The following is a 19651-nucleotide window of genomic DNA, read 5'->3' as shown; positions in this document are numbered from 1 at the left end:
GGTTGCCGAGTGAGTCCGAGTAAAGCCGAGTGATGAGGATCAGCTGACTGCAGGGCCCAGTCGTCTTTCGATGGATCATTTCTCTCTTTATTGAATTGGATTTAACATTGTGTGATTTATCAGTAACAAAAAATCGCCGGTATGCCGTCGCTCCTCTTCTGCGGGCCAAAGATGGCTGCGTGCGGTATCGTGATCAGCATCTGGGGGGTCATAATGCTGGTAAGACATATGGATCAACAGCAGGGTGCAGACTATTTCCTGGAACGAGTAGCTATTCAGCAGCTTTGTTTCAGTAGGATAAAGTCATTTTTAAATATTTAAACATTTGTATATTTGTAATCTTTTAAATAAGACTGTGTTTCCGTGTACGCCACAAAATTTGGGAATTATGCCAAAAAAATAGCCATTAGCTCCAGTAAACAGACGGTGACGTGACAGGCCAAGCTAAGCTACCATTAGAAAATGTCAGCTCTAAAAATCAATACAGAGCTGATTTGATCAGTTTGTCTTATATAAACAAACCCCTGTGTCTTAAACCTGGTGTATCGTTTTAATAATCAGTAAAGAAAGTATTGATGAGCAATTTTCCTTATTCTGTGCGGCACCAGCTCTGTAAACCAACAAATTTTCTTGTAGGTTATGTGTTTATTGCCAATTTTAGTCCTAAATTAGGATGTCTGGCCAGTTTATGGAGCTGTTTTTCGTGTATTCTCAAACTGTGAGCCAATTCAGGAACTTTAAATGAATCATGTGACTTTATTTTTGTTCTCATGTGAAATTTAAATACAGGAAGTTTCACAAATTCCACAACAGTCACACCAATATGGGAAAGACTGAACCTCTACACCAGACCCCTGCCAGTAAAAAGGACCTGTATGTTTTTATGATCCATTATCTTAGGCCAAGGTGGTATCTTTATTTTTAAATTTTGTGATTGAAAACCCAAATATCTCTTTGAAAAAATTCAGATACTTAAAAACAAAAACAATAGCAATAACTGTTGATAAAAGCTAATGTGGCTAGTGCGAAAACTGTTGTTCCCTGAGTGTCCACAAGAGTCTGTCTACAGAAATGAGTCAGTCCCCACATAGTGCCATGTTAACATGTCCATCTTTACAGTATAGATAAATACATATTTACAGCAAATTGAGGATCAAAGAGAGGGGTATAAGGGGAAGGCCTCTTTGACTGACAGGTTGGTGTGTTGTGGTTGTTTATAACAACAAGAATGTGGCTGAGATGGTAAAATAAAAAAACACTTGGAAAATGGTCATAACTCAGCCCTATTCATTGTGCAGTCTGTAAGAATGATATTAGCATGGAAAGCAGAGTATGGCTATGGCTAGTAGAGCTAGCACCAGCAGGCAGCAGTGGTCTGGTTGTGCTGGTATTGTTGGTCTTTGAGATGTTTTAGTTGCTGACAGAATGCTGTATTATCTGCAGTGATACAAGAGCAGCTGTCATCATAAATGAGGTAAGAAAGCGTGATAAATAACAATAATCATCAATGATAAACAGTTTAACAGAAAGGAGAGGAACACAACCAGACAGTGAACACAAGGTCCAAATTTAAGATCAAAATGCCAGTTATTCAATTCACGATGCTCTATTTTAATCTGAGTTATTTTTTTACTACTATTTCTGAAATTAAACTAATTATCTAGACTTTTTCTCAGCCTATAACCAATGTTAGCAGGTTATTTCTGTTGTTCGTCAGTAATTTTAGTATTATTTGACCACTAAATGACCAGATTGTTTGATTTTCTAAATTGTTGTTGTGATTACTTTGTCACAATAAATCAAATATTTCACAGATTCATTCACAAAGAGACTAAAAATTATGAACAGTAGCTTCTTGTATGTCACTGATCAGTTGTTTCACATGAAGCGTTATATCTTTGGGAATCAGCCAACACAGTGTTGGTATTCTCAGTAATATTTCTGTGTCCCTGAGCCTCATGTTGAGCTTCTGTTTTTCAGGCCATGTTGGGAATCTTCTTTAGTGCTAAGTCAGCAGTGCTGTTAGAGGACGTCCCGTTCACTGAGGAGGATATTCGTGGAGAGTGAGTCATCAATATGTTATTTTTCTTTAATGTAGCCCATGTAATCAGAAATCAGAATATTCCGGATTTTTAGATCAAAGTTTTGTTCATGCAACTCAAAAGTTTTCAACAACACAAACTGTAGGTTTAATCAGAAAACTGGAGATCCTGATCCCAAACTTTAACTCTTTCCTTTTCTTCTTCTTCTCTGCAGTAAATTTCCTCCTCAGAACATCTATAGCCTCTACAACCAGGTTGGCATCAACTGCTTCATCGCCGCCGCTGTCTACGTGGCAGTGGGTGCCGTCTCGCTCTGCCAGGTGCGACTGAACAAACGCCAGGAGTACATGGTGACATAGAAGGCTTCAGGCGGGACCTCTGACCCCTGACAGCTTCAGAGGAGGTCACCTTTTTTCCCTGACAGAGGACCAATCAGCATCTGGAGGTCTTTTAAATGATGTAGTCGAGGGGTCAAGCGAATAGTGGATTATTTTAAGGTTTAAACATTCAATGTGTTTGTTGTTATTGTTGTTGTTGTTGTATGAAATGTGACATCATTCCTACAAGCAGGTTATCCAGTACAAAGTGTTAGATTTCCTCCTGCATGTGACAGTGACTCGATTTATGAATTTAATTTGAATTTCACAGGAAAAAACTGGAAGAATCGGTTTTAAGTCTGTTTAATTTTTAAGGTTTTCATCACGTTTCTATCATATATTCAAGTTCAACTGAGACTAACTCAACAGGAAGTTGAATTTAAAAAAAAAAACTCCAACAACTGTCATTGATGCATTAGTGTATTTAATGTGACTATAATGGTTCAGTGGATAACCTTTGCAATAAAGTGTGTATGTGTGTGTAAATGTGTAATTTTTTTTTTTTTTTTGTAATTTGCATTAAGTTTAGTCTTTAATCTATAAGGCTATTTAAACGGAAGAGAAGTTGGATATAAACCGGCAATATTTACACATTAATGTTCAGTTCAGCGATGGGGGACAGATGAAGCAAGTGAACCGGGAGTTTCCAAACTTTTCAGCCTGTGGGGTAAGGTTTATATCAGGGGTCGGCAATTGGCAGACTACATTCCAGGTCCAGACTCAGACACCGTCCTACACGGACTCAGAACAATCATCAACTTATATGGTGGCTAAGCAAAGCTGGGACCACACAAACCAGTTGCATTTGAGTTAAGCCATCCCTCTTCAGCCAATGAAGTGCACTCCAGGTTTTTCCAGTCAGCAACTTTTGTGCAAGTGGATCATGGATGCATTGAGCTAGGATAACCAAGATATCCCAGCTTAATCCCTTTTCCTAGTTTTGTACAATGCGCCTTAGGTGTAGAGGTTATCTGCAACTTTTAAAAAGCAGTCAGGCGATGAAACAGAACACGTTCACGCCAAAACTGGGCTGCTTTCACGTCCGCAGATACAACACACACCTTTTGCAGGAATCCCCGGGCAGGTTTCAGAGGCGGGAAGAGGCGGGCTGAACCATTGTTCGCTGGAGGGGGGCCCGATTCTAAAGCTTTTTATTAGACGGGTAGTTTAATTAAAATTAGTTACAGTACCTTGTTTTTGGGATAGAAGTACACTTCTCAAAATGTATTCTCACGTTTTTTTGAGTAAAGAGTAGATTAGGAGGTGAGTTTTTTCAGTTGTCACTCGAGTTGGACTGCGCCACCTCTGTCACAGCGTTCAAAACACAGGACGGTGTGCTGCTTTTTTTTCAACCTTTGTCTCACAACTCACAGCAGGCACTGTTGAACAGGTAAGGAAAATAAGCTTTATATGTAAATCCAAAAAGAGGGTGATTAGTCATTACTATGAGACATGACTTGACAGGAGATTGAATTATGTATTTCCATCTCCCGGAAGTCATGTCTCAAAGTAATGACTGTACAGCCACAAAACAAACAAACAAACAAGAAGTGCAGGGGTTAAAATAAAGGGGGAGTCAAAGTGCAGGTGTACTTGTACTGGTACTGGCTGATTTGACTTGTTGCTGTTTATGTGTAAATATTTGTCATGTTTAACAGATAATTTAGGCGTAAAATCACATCAAATTCACTCAGCATATGCCATTTATGTAACCATCTGAAGACTTTAAGGCTCAAAAGTGGGGCTGAAGTGTAATCTGATACAGGCTGTAGTTTTGCTGGCTGCTGTTCTAATAATAAGTATTACTGCTAATAATCAGTGTTGTGTTATTGACAGTGAGATTTTTTTTTTTCATTGAATGCTTTTTTGATTGATTTTGATGTCTGTGTGTAAGAGTTCAACATTTATTAGTACTTAGACCATATGTAAATAACTAAGCCAAAACTTAGATAACTTTAATCTAAGATTTTAGCACTTTGATTTAACTATTTGACAGATTTAAAAAGAATCAGTCACAACAGTTAAGTCATACTGCAGCTAAATCAACAAGTAAGCAGGAGGAAAAGATAATCTTAGCTTCCGTGGTAGAGACACTTAGCAACCAACTTGATGATCATAACTAAATAGTTAAAGTTAGTTAAAACCACAGATCAGCAAAAAAAAAAAGTAAATAAAATAGAAAGCCATAGTGAATACAGAAGAAGACACCTTTCACACATTACTGATTCAGTCAATCAATCTTTATTTGTATAGCACCAAATCCTAACAAACTAATAAAATAATAATATTTTATTAGCAGAAACCCAACATCAAGACAAGATAATGAGTCTTATCTTATCTCAATCCACCATGAGTACAGTACTTTGCAGCATTTAGCAAGTTACAATGGCAAGGGAAAACTTCCCTTAAACAGGCAGAAACCTCAGACAGAACCAGACTCATGTTAGACAGACATCTGCCTCAATTATGTTAAATTCAACAGGTAAATAAAACTCAAAGATCCTGCTAGATTCATACAAATTTTAATTGTAGAGTGAACACTGCCATTTGCTGGTCAGCTTTGATATGGTAGACCATTTAAAAAGAACCTGGGGAGCCTTAGTGTTTGGTTTCAGACTACAAATCTCACAAAAATATTTGCAATTTGGATCTACTCACATATTTCGCACTAATCTAGATCTTAAGTCATCTAGCTCAGCTCATCACAGAGCTACAGCTCAGACACCACTAGCTTATCACAGCTCAGTCACAGCAAGAGTGCCAGCTAAGAAGTCCATCCTGAATCAGAAAATAACTCATTTTTATTATCATTAAATTATCTTTATTGAATTTTCACAACTTTACAACATTCATAACAGGAAGCAGCACTAAAACAGGATTACCTGTACTCACTAAGAGAAATTCCTGTTCAACATAAAACAAAAATGGTTGTCAGGCTCTATAAAAATGATAGAAGGACCCTTGAATTGTGTCCCTAAGGTGTTCAAGTTTGAGGTGTGCCATTACCGTCTCCACCCAGTCTTTATGTTACAGTGGAGCTGCCTTCTTCCAACTTAAAGGGATCAGCCATCTAGCCAATAATGTAGAAAAAGCTATAACCTCAGCCTGACTTGTTGATAACTGTGCCCCATCCAGCACCACACCAAAGATAGACGTTAAAGGGTCAGGATTGATGTCTTTGCCACACATATATGGGAAGGTTCAGATTACATCTGCCCAAAACTTAGCCAGCCTGGGACAATCCCAGAACATATGACTGAGATCAGCCAGCTCCAGATTGCATCAAGGGCAAGATGGATCAGAGCCTGGGTAAAATTTAGCCAGCCTGCTCCTGGATGGATGGAACCTGTTGATCATCTTGAATTGTATTAACCCATGCCTGATGCACACAGAAGATAAGTGTACAAGTTTTACCGACCACTGCCATTTCAGATCCAACATTTCTGTCCCTAGCTCTTCTTCCCACTACCTTTTGATATGTGCAAGGTATAGGAAAGCTGATCTTTGGATGATTTCATATAGTATTGACACCATACCCCTATGGGTGGATACCATATTAAGCAGCTCATCTATCCGGCCACTTAGTAGTGAGTTCAGAGACGGAGAGAAGTGTGTTTCAATGAAACCATGAACCTGCAGATACCAGAAGAAATTGCACTAAGGGATACTGAAGTCTATTTTAACTGCTTGAATGATCTAAAATTGCCATTTTAAAAAAGGTCTTTTACACAATTGACCCCATTTCTGGACCAAAGCTGAAATGCAGAGTTTATTAAGGATGGAGGGAACATATAACTCGAGACAATGGGGGCTGTGGGGAGGGCTTCTCTACTGTTGGAGTGATTATTGAGTGGTTCCTGATTCACTGGCCCTGTTCTGCTGTGACTTTGTGCCCAAACTATTAGCAGCAGGCTGATCAGCCTACACCTGAGGATGAGTAGATCTACCACTGACATATTTTTTATATCAAATGATAAGGCATTTAAAACAGTTGTTGGTCTAAAAGCAGTTTGATCAGTGCCATAAAATGTTAATTTTGATATCTTGTCCTGTTTTCATGTTTCCAGAAACTGTCTTATTCTCTTGTCTCTCAGACATGAAGGAGATTTCAGAAAAAAGATGGAAACAAGCCCTGACCTCCATCTTGGAACACTTGGAAAAAATACAGTATGAAAAGTTACTAGAAATTTTGGATGAATTACCCAAAAGTGTGAAGGAGGATACGAGCATAGCAAAGATGCCGGGAAAAATTATTGAGTTCTACGGACTGGAAAAGTCTATTTCTGCCATCAGTGAGGCTGTAAATCGGATACCAAGAAAAGACGAAGATGTCCAGGACCTTTTGCGCCCATACGTGGACTCGCTGAAGATGCAAGAGGAGAAAGAAAACCAGGGTTGGTTCATTTGACCAAAGTCTTAAACCACACTTTTTTTTTTTACAGTGATAGACCATGAATGAGATTTGTTTAAAGGGTGAAGTAAACTGACAAGCTCCAGGAGTATAGTAATCTTCAAAATGTCTGTCACAGTAAACATTTGTTGATGCATTAACAACTCAGAAACTTCAGTATCATACTGCTTTAGGATCTATTTATGGTTTGACTTGTTTCAAATAAAAACCAGGAAAGAAGAGGAAACTGAATGAGGAGGGAGAAGGAAGGTCTGCTGCAGGTACGGAGCTCCACTTATAGAACATGTTGACTTTATTTAATAAACATAGTAAAGTATATTTATGTACAAAATAGTTTTTGTTTATTATTATGTTCACATTGACTTTTCAGGAAAGAAGATGAAACTCACTGAACAGAAGGAGGGACAAAGGTCTGCTGCAGGTACGTTCAGAGATCGCTGCTGTCTACCAGTTCAACCTTTTTCATGGTAAAAGAAATCACTTCATTTGATGTGCTCTGTGAAACTATTGTTGTGTACAAATTAAGGTGTTTTTTTTATTACCATGCTTACATTAAATTTACAATTTAGGTTATTTTTTAATTACTGTGCTCAAATTAATATTTTAGGAGAGCAGAAAAAGGACAAAGTGGTGGAAGAAGAAGAAGAAAGTACAAGTGCAGGTAGGTTAAAAGATCATCATTTATAGATTATGTTGACTTTACTTAGTGCACATGTTGAAACTACTGCTATGAATGAATGGGTTATGTTTTATTTATTATCATGTTCATAATTATTTTTATTTTCACAACAGAGAAACACAATAAGGTTAATAGAATTAATCTCCAGGTACTTTAGATCACCTAAAATAATCTTTTTAAGATATTTTCCAGACTGAAAGTTATGTAATGTAAACACTGACTGATGTGTTTCTGATTTTAAAGATCCACGGATGAGCTGCCAAACTACACAGGTGAAAATTATATGAACTGATTTAAGTATATTGAACCCTGTATGTAAAGAAACGTGAGTGATGTTTGTAACAGTGTTTTAAGCATAATCCTCTAACAAAATGTTTGTTACAGGAGAAAAGCTGCCCAACCTTGGTAAGTTCTTTGATATTCTGTGGGTTTACAATAAATTAAGTTGATATCTGTATTTAAGGATCTTTGACGGAGATTTCTTTTCTCTTTAGATGATTTCCATCAAAGATCTGAAATCCAGAGACCAACCTCCAGAGACAAAACCCTTTTCGGGGAAAGTAATTCAGAAATCAGGGCTTCGCAGATATCAAAACAAAATGGGTAAAAATAACATCTTCTTTGATCTGGGCGTGGCTGATAAGACAGCATGTGTTAAGGTGAGGGTTTATAAAAAAGAGCTCTACAAAGTTATCCAAGAAGGTCGTTCCTACATGTTCAGAAATGTGACAAAAGATCAGGATATGATCAAAGTTACAAAACCAAGCACAGTGGCTCAGACCAGTCCTCTCCAAGTCCCTGAAGAGCTGGAGATGGAAGCTCAGAAGCTCATTTATCAAGAGAGTGAACTTTACTCCATTGATGACGCCAAAAAGGGTCCAGACAAGATGGTTATGAGTGTGGAAGGGACTGTTGAAGAGGTGAGTTAAACAGAGGGTTGTGTGTTCAAAGCTGTTAGTAACAGCAAGAATGCATTTGGAATAATAGACTGAACATCAGATAATGATAATATCAGATAATCATTTCTTATTTATTACATTTTTCACTCAGATTGCTCTGGTTGAAAAAACTAAAGTGTTCTACCAGCAGCAGAAGAAAAAGACTCAGCGTCTGAAACTAAAAGACGAGACTGGTTCCATCTGGATCTGCATGTGGGGGGAAGTAACCGAACAATGCAAAGACCTGTCATTAGGAGATGTTGTTACGATGACCAACGTGAGAACCAACCACTATTGCGGAGATATAACGCTGAACTCCAGTGCTTTCACCAAAATTTATAAGGTGGGTAAAAGACAAACAAGATCTAAAATTTGATGACCCCTTCCTGTCAGTTGTCTTCATGATCAGCTGATTTTCTTACTGTCCCTCTATCTTCATTCAGGTTAAAACTTTAGGCATCCAGGAAGTCAAAATTGAGGTTATTGGGATCACGAAGGCCACAAAAAGGACGACTCACCTGGAGGCAGAATTCAACCAGCAAGTTCACACATTTGTTGTGGGGTCGGCACTTCTAATGAAGGAATTAGATATCAAAGCGAGTGGTGGTCTTCAAGACAGTCTGGTTGATAAAGTGCCGTTTACAGCTGATGCAGAAATCAAAGGAAACACAATTAAGAAAATAAAAGTGGTTTCAAAAAAGTAGAAATAACTTGTTTATGAAGCTTATGAAGATATTTGATGAACCACAGCTATTGTGGTTTCTGTGTCCAGCCTCAAGTGGAAACAAGGATCTGCAGTTTTTAGCAGTTCTGAAAACTGCTGTAATCAAGCCACCATCAAAAAGTAACATTTTAGACAATACAATGATGAAAATGTATTGGCCTATATCTAATTTACCATTATTTAAGGTTTGGATATGCCATTTTTTTTTTTTGCAAACTGTCCCTCCCTGTCTCACCTGCTACTCTTCATTTACAAATCTGTTCTTGGGCTGCTTCCATCTTATTTGACCGCATATTTGATCAGGTCCAGTAACCATCGTGGACTGCCCTCCCAGGATTTTATAAAAATGTTTGTTCCTTGAGTCAGAACAGAACCGGGTAAAACAGCCTTTTTGGTGAATTTAAGACTTTCTTAAGGGACTGGGAGAGGGCTAGCCTTGGACAATGTGACTGTTTTAATTCTTGACTGCTTCTCATTTTGGTTTGAATTGGCATTTCCAGAACAGCTTGGTTTCCATGTGCTGATGTCTGAATATATTTGTTATTCTTATTGTGTAACTGTCTGCTGCTGTCGTGCCAGGTCCCTCTTGAAAAGGAGATTTCAAATCAAGCTTTTATCTGGTTAAATGAAGGACGTAATAATAATAATAATTTTTTTGTAAAGTTATTGAAAGATCAGTGTTTCAGCAATTCCATAACTTGCACCGAATGACTGTTTTGACGTCTTCCAGTTAGGGCTGCAACAATTAGCCGACAATAAAAATTCATCCACGCAAATTCTAATAGTCGATGCGTCGTATTTTTAGTTAGTTATACTTTATTCCAGACCCTTGGGTCCATATAAATACAACAAATAGTTAATAATAATAAAAAGAATTTTAAAAAGGAAAATACAGTTCATATGTTGACAGCGATTTGAAACACAAACACACTAAGACATTTGTACCAATGTTTCCAATAGCAGGATGAGAACCTTGCGTCGCTCATTGTAAGCTGAGTAAGTGACGTTATTATTCCATTGTCTGAATCAATCAGGCGACCTATGAATTTGTGCATATAGTTTCTGAGAATAGCATAAGATGTTGGCACATTGTTATTAACAAACATGTGACTTGCACTCGTCCACCGAGGTAATTTTAAAAATACTGTTATTGTTTTTATTGTCGTTGTCAAATGATGAAATCAAATACCAAGGGGTAATACTCATTTGTGACTTCAGTTCACAGCATGTGCTTTGCTATTGGACACTTTTATGGGAAAAGATCACTAAGTTCATACGTGAGGAATATTGATGAGGAAAAATCTCCACTTCCAGAGAGCGCTGTGCGCTGACGAAGGCCCTGCATCTCCGGCTTGGACAGACTGACAGCTCCCGGAGTTTAGCGTCTGATAACGTGATTTAGAGCGTCTCCTTCACTCTCTGTTACAGACAGTTTTTCAGGATCTGAGTCACAAACTAGTGTCGAAAATCCCCTAACTTTTGTAAAGAGAGAACATTTAGGCTATATGATGGAGCTCTCACTCTCAACTCTCAAGCTCACACTGCACCGGTAACACTCAGCGGTGAAGAGGAGGGGCGGAGTGCGCATGAGCGAAGTGGAAGTGGCGCATGTAGAGAAACGAAACTAAACGCGTTATCATGAAGAGCCTGTAGAGAGTCAGGCGGGATCATACAGAGAGCAAAGCAAGCCCCAGTAAGCAAATAAACATTAGAAAACAAACCCAAAGTCACTAATAAGCGGTCTGTCCAACACTGCGCACAACTTCATTTCCCTATTACCTGCTTCATTCATTTTGAGATGTATTTATTTTTTTGTATTATATTTTTTTTATGTCATCATGAAAGAAATAAAGACAAAAAAACAAACATGACACAGGGCTGACCAATCAGATGTAAGAACCTAACTCTGGGTAAATGCAGGGAAAATGAAACGCACGGGTTGAATTATAAAGGTCTGCACATTTTAAAGGCCAAATTAGGTTGAAACTCAAAACAATCGTGATTAATTGACTAATCGAAAAAATAATTGATAGATTAGTCGACATTAGAAATAATCGTTAGTTGCAGCCCTACTTTCAGTCAGGTTTTCAGCCTCATCACCGCGCTGAAACTGCTGAAATTAAGATGTTTAATGACATCCGCTTTAACACTGACAGTGGGACAGTTTTAGTCATAGTGCTTCTGGATCTTAGTGCTGTTTTTAACACAGTCGACCATGACATACTGCTTAACGGACCAGAGAACTTGGTGGGACTTTCTGGCACAGTACTCAAATTTCTACCTGAAGGACAGAGACTATTTTGTGTCAAACCGATTGACTTGTTGTGAAATATGCTATTCAAATAAACTTGCCTTCTGCCTTGGCGTTTGAGGAATGAAGATTGTTGCGTGTTTTAATTCATTGTGGATTTCTTCAGACTTCATGATTATAATCAGAGACTAAAATTTGTTATTTCATCAATTGATTTCTTTTTTTACCCACAAGTTTTATAGTTTGTTTTATTGGTGATAAGAACTGTTTTGATTGTGTTATTTCTTGTTCTGTTGAATGTGTTTAACATGAAGTTCAAAATAAACCAATAGTAAATGTATCTGTTCAAATGAAAACTATCAGGATGTTTTTGGCGGGAGGTAAGCTTAAAGTTTCATTGTCTCACTTCACTTGCAGAACTTCCTTTTCTTGTTTTTTTCTCCTGTGCACTGTTGTAATTCAGAGATGCAGTGGGTTAAACCATTTTCAGTGGAGGGGGAACTGAATTTGGAATGATAAGTTTAAAACTAGGTGTAAAGAAGAAAAAATCAAAAACAAGAGAAAATAATATATTTTTGAGTTTGACATATAAAATACAACTTTTAACTCAGGGATGAGGACTGTTGCTTGCAGGCTATAACCTTTTCAATGTTTGCCACACCTGGTACGTGTTTGTTCCTCTTCCTGTGAATGAAGAGTTCCACCATATAGTTTATGCTCAGAACAGATGGGTGACGTCAGCGACGCTCCGTCCATGTTTTATACAAAGTTAAAAAAATCAGTTACAACAGGAAACGGTCTGTGGTTCAACAACACGACGGGGTGAGTGTTATTTACAGGTGTTGTTACTAATAACTATTTCGTAAAAAAAACAACTTGTATTGTGAAGGTCCTGAAAATCATTGATATGTGCAAAGAATGTTACTTTTGTATGATGCAGTCAGGTTGTGGTTAAAGCAAAGGAAAAGGGAAAAGTATGATAACGAAGCTGTTCAGGATGTTTCGGTACGGACTAAAAACAGATTTATAGGTTCATTCCAATAGATTGGAAAATCACTGTATGTAAGTGTTAATTTATTTTAGTCGTTCATTTCAAAAAGTGAAACTCAACTCAAATATAGCTCAGTGGTCCAAAGTCCTGTCATGTTTCATGACATTAGCGAATTAGGGACTCAGAGTCTGGAGGAAGATGAGAGACTCCAGACCCAGTAACACAGACGAGCTACAGGCTGCTGATCTCCATGACACACCACACTGATGCAGAAATTCATACAAAAGTCTCCAACTAACTAGGTTGACTGAGTCACTGAGTGAACATAAATGACAACACTTTTCAGAAAGCCAACACTTTATATATTGTATGTAACACTGTATTAAAACCCTTTTTACTGGTCTTAATATTCTAATTATATGAGAAACTGAGTTTGTCATCACATGTAAGCCATAAATAGACTATCACTATAAAAAATTAAATGTTTGTCATAACTCTGTGTGGGCTAAATGTTCAGAATATAATAGTTTTACTTTTTGAATTTAACTACTGAAATAAACAATTTTTTCCAACTTATTCTAATTAATTAAGATGAGCCTCAGTATGCTCCATTGGCTGTTCAACTCTTTTTTTTTCTATCAGTCCAGATAAATAATTATCAGAACCAAGGTTGATACAGCAGAGGAAAGAAGCTCTTATCATTCCTGGCTTGTTGAGTGTGTCCTCTCATCTCTTCAGGTTTGTTTCCTTTCTGTCTGTCAGATGGCGCTGAGAAATTTCGAGGCCAAGTGGAAAAAAGACCTGACCACCATCTTGGAGGAGCTGACTGAAGAACAATACAAGAAGTTACTTTCTGACTTAAGCAAAATCCCTCAAGGGCGGAGAGCAGACAGGGTCAGAGTGGAAATGGCTGAAATTATCATCCAGTACTACGGAGTAGAGAGCTCTATCACCATGATCGATAAAGTGATGAGGCAGCTACCAAGGATGGATGCAGCGATCCAGGAAAAACTGCGCCCTCATGTGGAAAAGCTGAAGCTACAACGCCAGAAAAAAAAGAGTTGGTTAATGATCATTTAAGAAAACAAAAACAAATTCACAACCAGACCTTTAATAAAAAGTGATTGAAACAGTTATAAAATATGCCTGTATGCGCCATAGGGAGCGCTGCTGAGCAGCACAGATGGGATTCAGATAAGCTGCGTATGGACCTGAGGGTCCAGGAACTTTTAGTCCCTGGTTAAACACCCCCCATAACTGAATGGTTCCTGTGGCCCACTGTTTGTGTTTTGATGGCAGGTCTGAAAATCAGGGTAGATTATGTAAGACAGCACCAGACCAGTAGCAGGTGGTAAGACAACAACAACAAAGGCCTTACAGCCAAAATGACCCCATAGAAGGAGACAGACAAGCTGTGTAGCACTGCAGTTGGACTGCTAGCATAGAGATCTTCAGCCTGTGCTGGTTTTGATGGTGTCTTAATTCACTGCAGACGTATTTCTTGATGAGTGCGAGTGATAAGGCCGTGGCTAATCAAAACCAGTGGAAGTCTGCTATTTAGCGGGTAGATGGCAGAACTTCAGCTTAACCTTGACAGGGTCACTCTGTAAACTAAAACCATGTTAAGGAGCTATTACACCAAGTCCATCACAGCTGGGAGAGGGAGGGAAAATAAAAACACTGTGGCTGCTCCACCAATCAGAAACCTTTCGGTTGCAGGCCCCACCTCTGGACTAGAGGCTCACATTTTTTCAGGAATCCCACAGGACATGAGATTCTCGTGGGATTCCCGCGGGATGGGAGTCAACTTTACTCTTAATCACTAGATTGGGACGGTACAGGGTAAAAAGTTATTGGGATCAGACAGGAGCGTGAACCAATCAGGAAGATAAAATATAATATGTGACATGCACTGCCATTTTGTAGTTTATTTCCAATAAGCCTACACTCTAATGCAGGGATCTCCAACTCCTACCCTGGAGGGCCGAGGGGCTGCAGGTTTTCTTTCCAACCAATAACTCCACCAGCTGATTTCACTGATTAGTCCCTGCTCTCTGCTTGAAGGTGAGGTAATCAGTGAAATCAGCTGGTGGAGTTTTCGGTTGGAAAGAAAACATGCAGCCTCTTGGCCCTCCAGAGTAGGAGTTGGAAATCCCTGCTCTAATGCAAGTAATAAGAACTACACTTCCCAGGAGCCAACAGTAATCTTAAAAAAGAATGGGGAGAAAATCACATCAAATTTAGTGTATTGTCTAAAAATTAAAAGAAGAGAGAAAAAAATGGGAGCGGCACAGGAGTGGAATCATCCTGAATGGGAGAGGGGTGGGAGTGGGAGCCATTTTGCCAGGAGTGGGACAGGACGGGATTTTTCTCTGTGGTTGTGGAATGGGACAGGAGTGAAAATCCACTCCCGTGTCACTTTCTACTCTGGACTTATGGAAAGTACCCTACCCTCCAGGTAGAGCAGGTTTCAGGCGTGAATTTATCCCAAGAACTTAATTTCTACCCTAGTTCCAGTAGTCGAAATGCATATTGTTTACAGGGAAAGTTCCAATGTTCTTACTGTTACTTCATTTTCTATATGATGTTAGGAAACCTGATTGATGTAGCAGAAATATTAATTAAATATCTAATCATGACATTAGTTGTGTCAACACTCCTTTTGTCCAGATTAGTTGGTTTGACCCATATGTAAGGTATGAGAAGGAAAGTTAACTGCCCTCTTTTTATTTTCAGAAATGGTGAGCAAAGCCGCAGCTAACTCAAGACCAGCCCCAAAAACGCAACAACCTGAAGCTTGTACATCATCACACAGAGAGTTCAAACCAGTTGTTGAACAAAGAAGATAATCTACTAAATGCCTATTTTTCAGGGACAGTGACTGAACCCTCGGCTGACCAGCAGGACCAACCTTCTGCAGGACCAGTGGTCCAGAAAAGAAAACCTGCAACTGGTAAATGCACAAGCTATGGGTTAGACCAATGGTTCCCAAAGTGAAGTTCAGGAAACATTGATGGGGGTCATGAACTGCCTTTCAAATTCAAAAACTATCTACTTTTTCATATTTCATCAATTAAAGTACAAATATGAACTTAAATTGCGGTTAAACTTGATCTAAACCCTGTAAACAGAAAATGTTTATCTGTTTGTTTGTTTTTTTTTTGTTGAAGACCCACAAGTTGACAAAACCAGACTACATTATCAGTGGAGGAAGATTCTTTTAGAAACCAGGAATGTGTGACCATAAGTAGACTTCATTCATTTGTTTTCTGAACAGCTTATCCTGTGCAGGGTTACGGGTGGCTGGAGCCTATCCCAGCTGTCATTGGGCGAGAGGCAGGTTACACCCTGGACTGGTCAATCACAGGGCTAACACACAGACAGTCAACCATTCACACACAAACATAGACCTACTGACAATTTAGAGCGATCAGTTAACCTGATGATAATGTTTTTGGACTGTGAGAGAAAGCCAGAGTATCCGCAGAGAACCCACGCATGCACGGGGAGAACATACAAACGCCACATAGGAAGGCCCACTGGCCAAGCTGGGAATTGAACCGGAGACCGTGCAGCCCCATTAATAGATTTAGTTAATAAAAAAAGAATCCACCTGCTCATTATGATGAGATACTGAAGACACTGTATATTGAACCGATGGACGATAGACAGAGTGAGAGGAAATACATCATTAGGCAGTTAAACATTTGTTGTTGATGGTTTTTCTTCTAAATTTGTTTCAGGAACAGCAACCAGTGGCGAAAAAGCTGGCTCAGGATCAGCAGCCAAGAAGATCAAACCAATAGCTGATTCAGGAAAAGTAACCAAGAAGACCAAACAGACCAAACCATCAACTGATGTAGGACCAGTGGTCAAGGAGAGCAAACCAATGGCTGATTCAGGAAAAGTAACCAAGAAGACCAAACAGACCGAACCATCAACTGATGTAGAACCACTGGCCAAGAAGATCATACCAATAGCTGATTCAGGAATTGTAACCAAAAAGACCAAACAGACCAAACCATTAACTGATGTAGGACAAGTTGCCAAGAAGAGCAAACCAATGGCTGATTCAGGAAAAGTAACCAAGAAGACCAAACAGACCGAACCATCAACTGATGAAGGACCAGTTGCCAAGAAGAGCAAACCAATGGCTGATTCAGGAAAAGTTACCAAGAAGACCAAACAGACCAAACCATCAACTGATGTAGGACCAGTGGCCAAGAAAAGCAAACCAATGGCTGATTCAGAAAAAGTAACCAAGAAGACCAAACAGACCAAACCATCAACTGATGTAGGACCAGTGGCCAAGGAGAGCAAATCAATGGCTGATTCAGGAAAAGTAACCAAGAAGACTAAACAGACCAAACCATCAACTGATGGAGGACCAATGGCCAAGAAGACCAAACCAGCAGGAGGTATGTTTTAAACACATTTGTTTACCGAACAAAGAATTCACTGAAGTTGTTGAATATTTAGTGAAAAAAGTTTCCTACCTAAGAGACTTAAATAATTACATCAAGAGAAAAAAGTAATAATAGACAAGAGTAAAGTTGGAAGACAGAACATTCCAAGAATAAAGTAACAACAAGGTTATGAAGATTTGAAAATTAAGTATTAAAATTTAAGAGCACCAAGTCATTATAATACCAATTTAGAAACGTAATATCAAGAGTGTAATTGCAAAAGAATAAAAGTCAGTCAGCCCAGAAAATGGCTGTGGTCATCACTGAAAAAGCCTTTTTCTGCAGTTTTCATTTTCAAAGATTTCCACACAGTTCCTCAGTAGCCTACTTAAAGAACTCACAGAAACACTGAAAAAATAACTCATGCATTTGCAGGACAGTTCCAGCCAATTTTTCCACAAGAAGACACACTCACTTCTGGACCATCTCAAGGCGACGCTAGAGGACCTGGACTTTTTGGTACTTCTGCATCAGCTTCATTTTCTAACACTAGAGGTTTCCACTAGTGCACACAGAGTAAACAGGATGCATTAGACCCCAATGACAGAAATAAATAACTCCTGAGAGATTTGGACACAAATCCCGGTGATTAACAAAAAAAAAAAACCGTATCGCCGTTTCTTTTAAGCACTCAATGGCACCATTCAAATTTAAAACTGTTTCTTCCTCTTCAGGTCTACAGAACACCAGCGAACTGGATGACGAGTTGACATGGTAGGTTTGCTTTTACTTGACTGTTAGTGGGGTATTTTCTGTGTAGGGAGCATACACCGTTTAGATGTATTATCACAAACACTGACAGATGTCAGAGATGTCTTTGGGATGTGTTAGACAGCTGGTGTGTTCAAGCAGGCAAGTGAAGGATGGAGGCAGAAACATCAAGAGAAACCCCAGTAAGTGCTCACTTGGCTGGGTCAGAGCATCTCCAAAACTGTGATTCTGCTGGCATGTTCTCAGCCAGCAGGGGGCAGAACTAAACCATTTTGACTTTTTCCGAAGATATTCTTCTGTCTGTCACCTCGGCTTGGTGTGTAACAGAACAGACACAGGACAGACTGTGGTTCACAATTTCACAGAAACAAATCACATTAAACAAAAATCCAGCAGCTTACTTTCCTCCTGATGCTTGTCTTTGCACTACTTTCTCAAAGGTTTCATACATTTGTTGTATTTCAGAACAAATAGAGACATAGTGCAGAGTTTACCAGTGATAGTGAAACTACCAGACATTAAAGGTCCCATATTATGCTCCTTTTCAGCAGTTTAATATGGATCATTGATGTCTTCATGAAATGGTTGTAACATGTTTTGGTCCCAAAAGCCAATAAATCAAGCACAGCAGCATTGTTTCCAGGCTCTCATAGCCCCTCTATTCAGAACGGTCTGATTTAGTGGGCGTGACCTTCTTATGTAAATGAGCCACAGCTGATACCGCCCCGTGCTCCCGTGCTCCAAGTGCACAGTGTTTAGAAAACAGTGAAGCTCTTTCACCATAACATTACAGGCTAAAACAACAGGCTAACCACAGCTAAAGTTAGCATCCTGAAGCTAACACAGAGACGGGGGGACACTGAGGAAAAGCTCTTACATCTGCTCCACAGCACACAGCATTTAAAATACTCACATTTCCAGGGTCTGAGGTTTGTTGGCGGATGGTTAGTAATGAGCCTGGATTCAGGACCAGTCTATTCGCTAGCCGTCTGTTGTCCTGTCCAAAGTTGGAAAAGCAGTTGGCCGTGAAGTGTCTAGCACACACATGCTCAGTTTTACTGAGTGTAGCTGGCACATTTCCTTGATAAATGAACTCTAGCCACCTAGTCATGTCTTCTTCTGAGATGGGAAGCTTTTGCATGGAACTATGAGGCTGTTTACAGCCAAAAATAAAGCAGTGATGGCTCTTCAACTTTGGCATTCTCCTCCCCGCTGCTGGAGAGATTTCTCCCCAGCAGCAGGGAGGGGAGTGGGTGAGAAGGGGGTTCGGGGGTATCTGCTCCGGTGGACCAATCAGGTCAGACTTGCTCCTGATTGGTCAAAAAAGGGAATTGCTGACGACGGCAAATCACCCAAAATCCAAACAGCTTGTTTAAGGTCAGGATTTTACCTTTACAAGCACTACAAAGTACAGGTTTTTTCATTAAATATCGCATTTTGTGGGCTGGGAGGAAAGCCAAAGACCCACATATTTCACTAAAAGACTTAATAAAGTGATTTTTGCATAATACGGGACCTTAAAAAAACCACCAGCATGTGACACAGTGGGCCAAATACACTGCCATCTAATTTAGGCCCTGTAAGGTGTTTTTTTTTTTTAAAGAAATTTCCAAACAACTACTTTTAGCCATGCAAAATGAATACCATGCTGTATTGAAGACTTCACTTAATCGACCAAGATCAAAAACTCATGAGGAAAAAGTTAACTTAGTTTATCAATCAGCTGAGAAGGAGGAACACCTTATCATAGACTTACTCTGAGTCTGCTCTCTACTGGCCCTTTGAAAGACTGCAGGTTTTAAAGCAGTTTAAAAGTTCTTGTATTATATGCCCTTCAATACTAGGTTTTGGTTGGCTTACAATCTCACAGTCTTATTTTCTGTCTTACTCATCCAGCTTTCACCAGTGGTTGTCCCAGTGCTGAACACAGAAGTAGACCAACAGGATTCGGCAGATGCCAAATACAAGAGAACGACTGGACACTGGATAAATTTTGTTTTGATTTGAATAAAACCATTTTAAATAATTATTTTGTGTCCGTTTATCTTGAGTTGGCAGCTG

At 39.2% G+C, this 19651-nt stretch overlaps 3 protein-coding genes across 4 annotated transcripts; all 3 read left to right on the top strand.

The window, feature by feature from the left end:
- The first annotated feature begins 1 nt into the window (after position 1).
- Positions 2-2896, top strand: rnasekb (ribonuclease, RNase K b). The gene is made up of 3 exons (XM_074673046.1): positions 2-219; positions 1981-2063; positions 2257-2896. Exons 1-3 carry the CDS (start codon positions 142-144, stop codon positions 2399-2401), a joined length of 306 nt encoding a protein of 101 aa, XP_074529147.1. The 5' UTR covers positions 2-141; the 3' UTR covers positions 2402-2896.
- Positions 2897-3569: 673 nt separating this feature from the next.
- LOC141791266 (uncharacterized) lies at positions 3570-11418 on the top strand. Of its 2 annotated transcripts, none has more exons than XM_074671547.1 (10): positions 3570-3809; positions 6514-6813; positions 7043-7090; positions 7201-7251; positions 7438-7491; positions 7753-7781; positions 7894-7914; positions 8004-8429; positions 8560-8790; positions 8891-11418. In XM_074671547.1, exons 2-10 carry the CDS (start codon positions 6516-6518, stop codon positions 9149-9151), a joined length of 1419 nt encoding a protein of 472 aa, XP_074527648.1. In that variant the 5' UTR covers positions 3570-3809; positions 6514-6515; the 3' UTR covers positions 9152-11418. The 2 variants fall into 2 exon arrangements, with proteins under 2 accessions (XP_074527648.1, XP_074527647.1); XM_074671546.1 differs by having other exon boundaries at positions 3779-3809; positions 6487-6813.
- An 807-nt stretch (positions 11419-12225) lies between these two features.
- Positions 12226-19577, top strand: LOC141792041 (uncharacterized). Its single transcript, XM_074672799.1, has 8 exons — positions 12226-12244; positions 13176-13473; positions 15150-15212; positions 15286-15366; positions 16157-16831; positions 17255-17338; positions 17554-17593; positions 19487-19577. Exons 2-8 carry the CDS (start codon positions 13176-13178, stop codon positions 19512-19514), a joined length of 1269 nt encoding a protein of 422 aa, XP_074528900.1. The 5' UTR covers positions 12226-12244; the 3' UTR covers positions 19515-19577.
- Positions 19578-19651: the final 74 nt, after the last annotated feature.

This window comes from Halichoeres trimaculatus, unplaced genomic scaffold (genome assembly GCF_033239565.1).
Source record: "Halichoeres trimaculatus isolate MK-OKI-2021-1 unplaced genomic scaffold, fHalTri1.1 fHalTri1_scaffold_6, whole genome shotgun sequence".
Classification (NCBI taxonomy): domain Eukaryota; kingdom Metazoa; phylum Chordata; class Actinopteri; order Labriformes; family Labridae; genus Halichoeres; species Halichoeres trimaculatus.
Note: the sequence above shows the minus strand (reverse complement) of the source record. Positions and strands in the feature narration are given on the sequence as shown.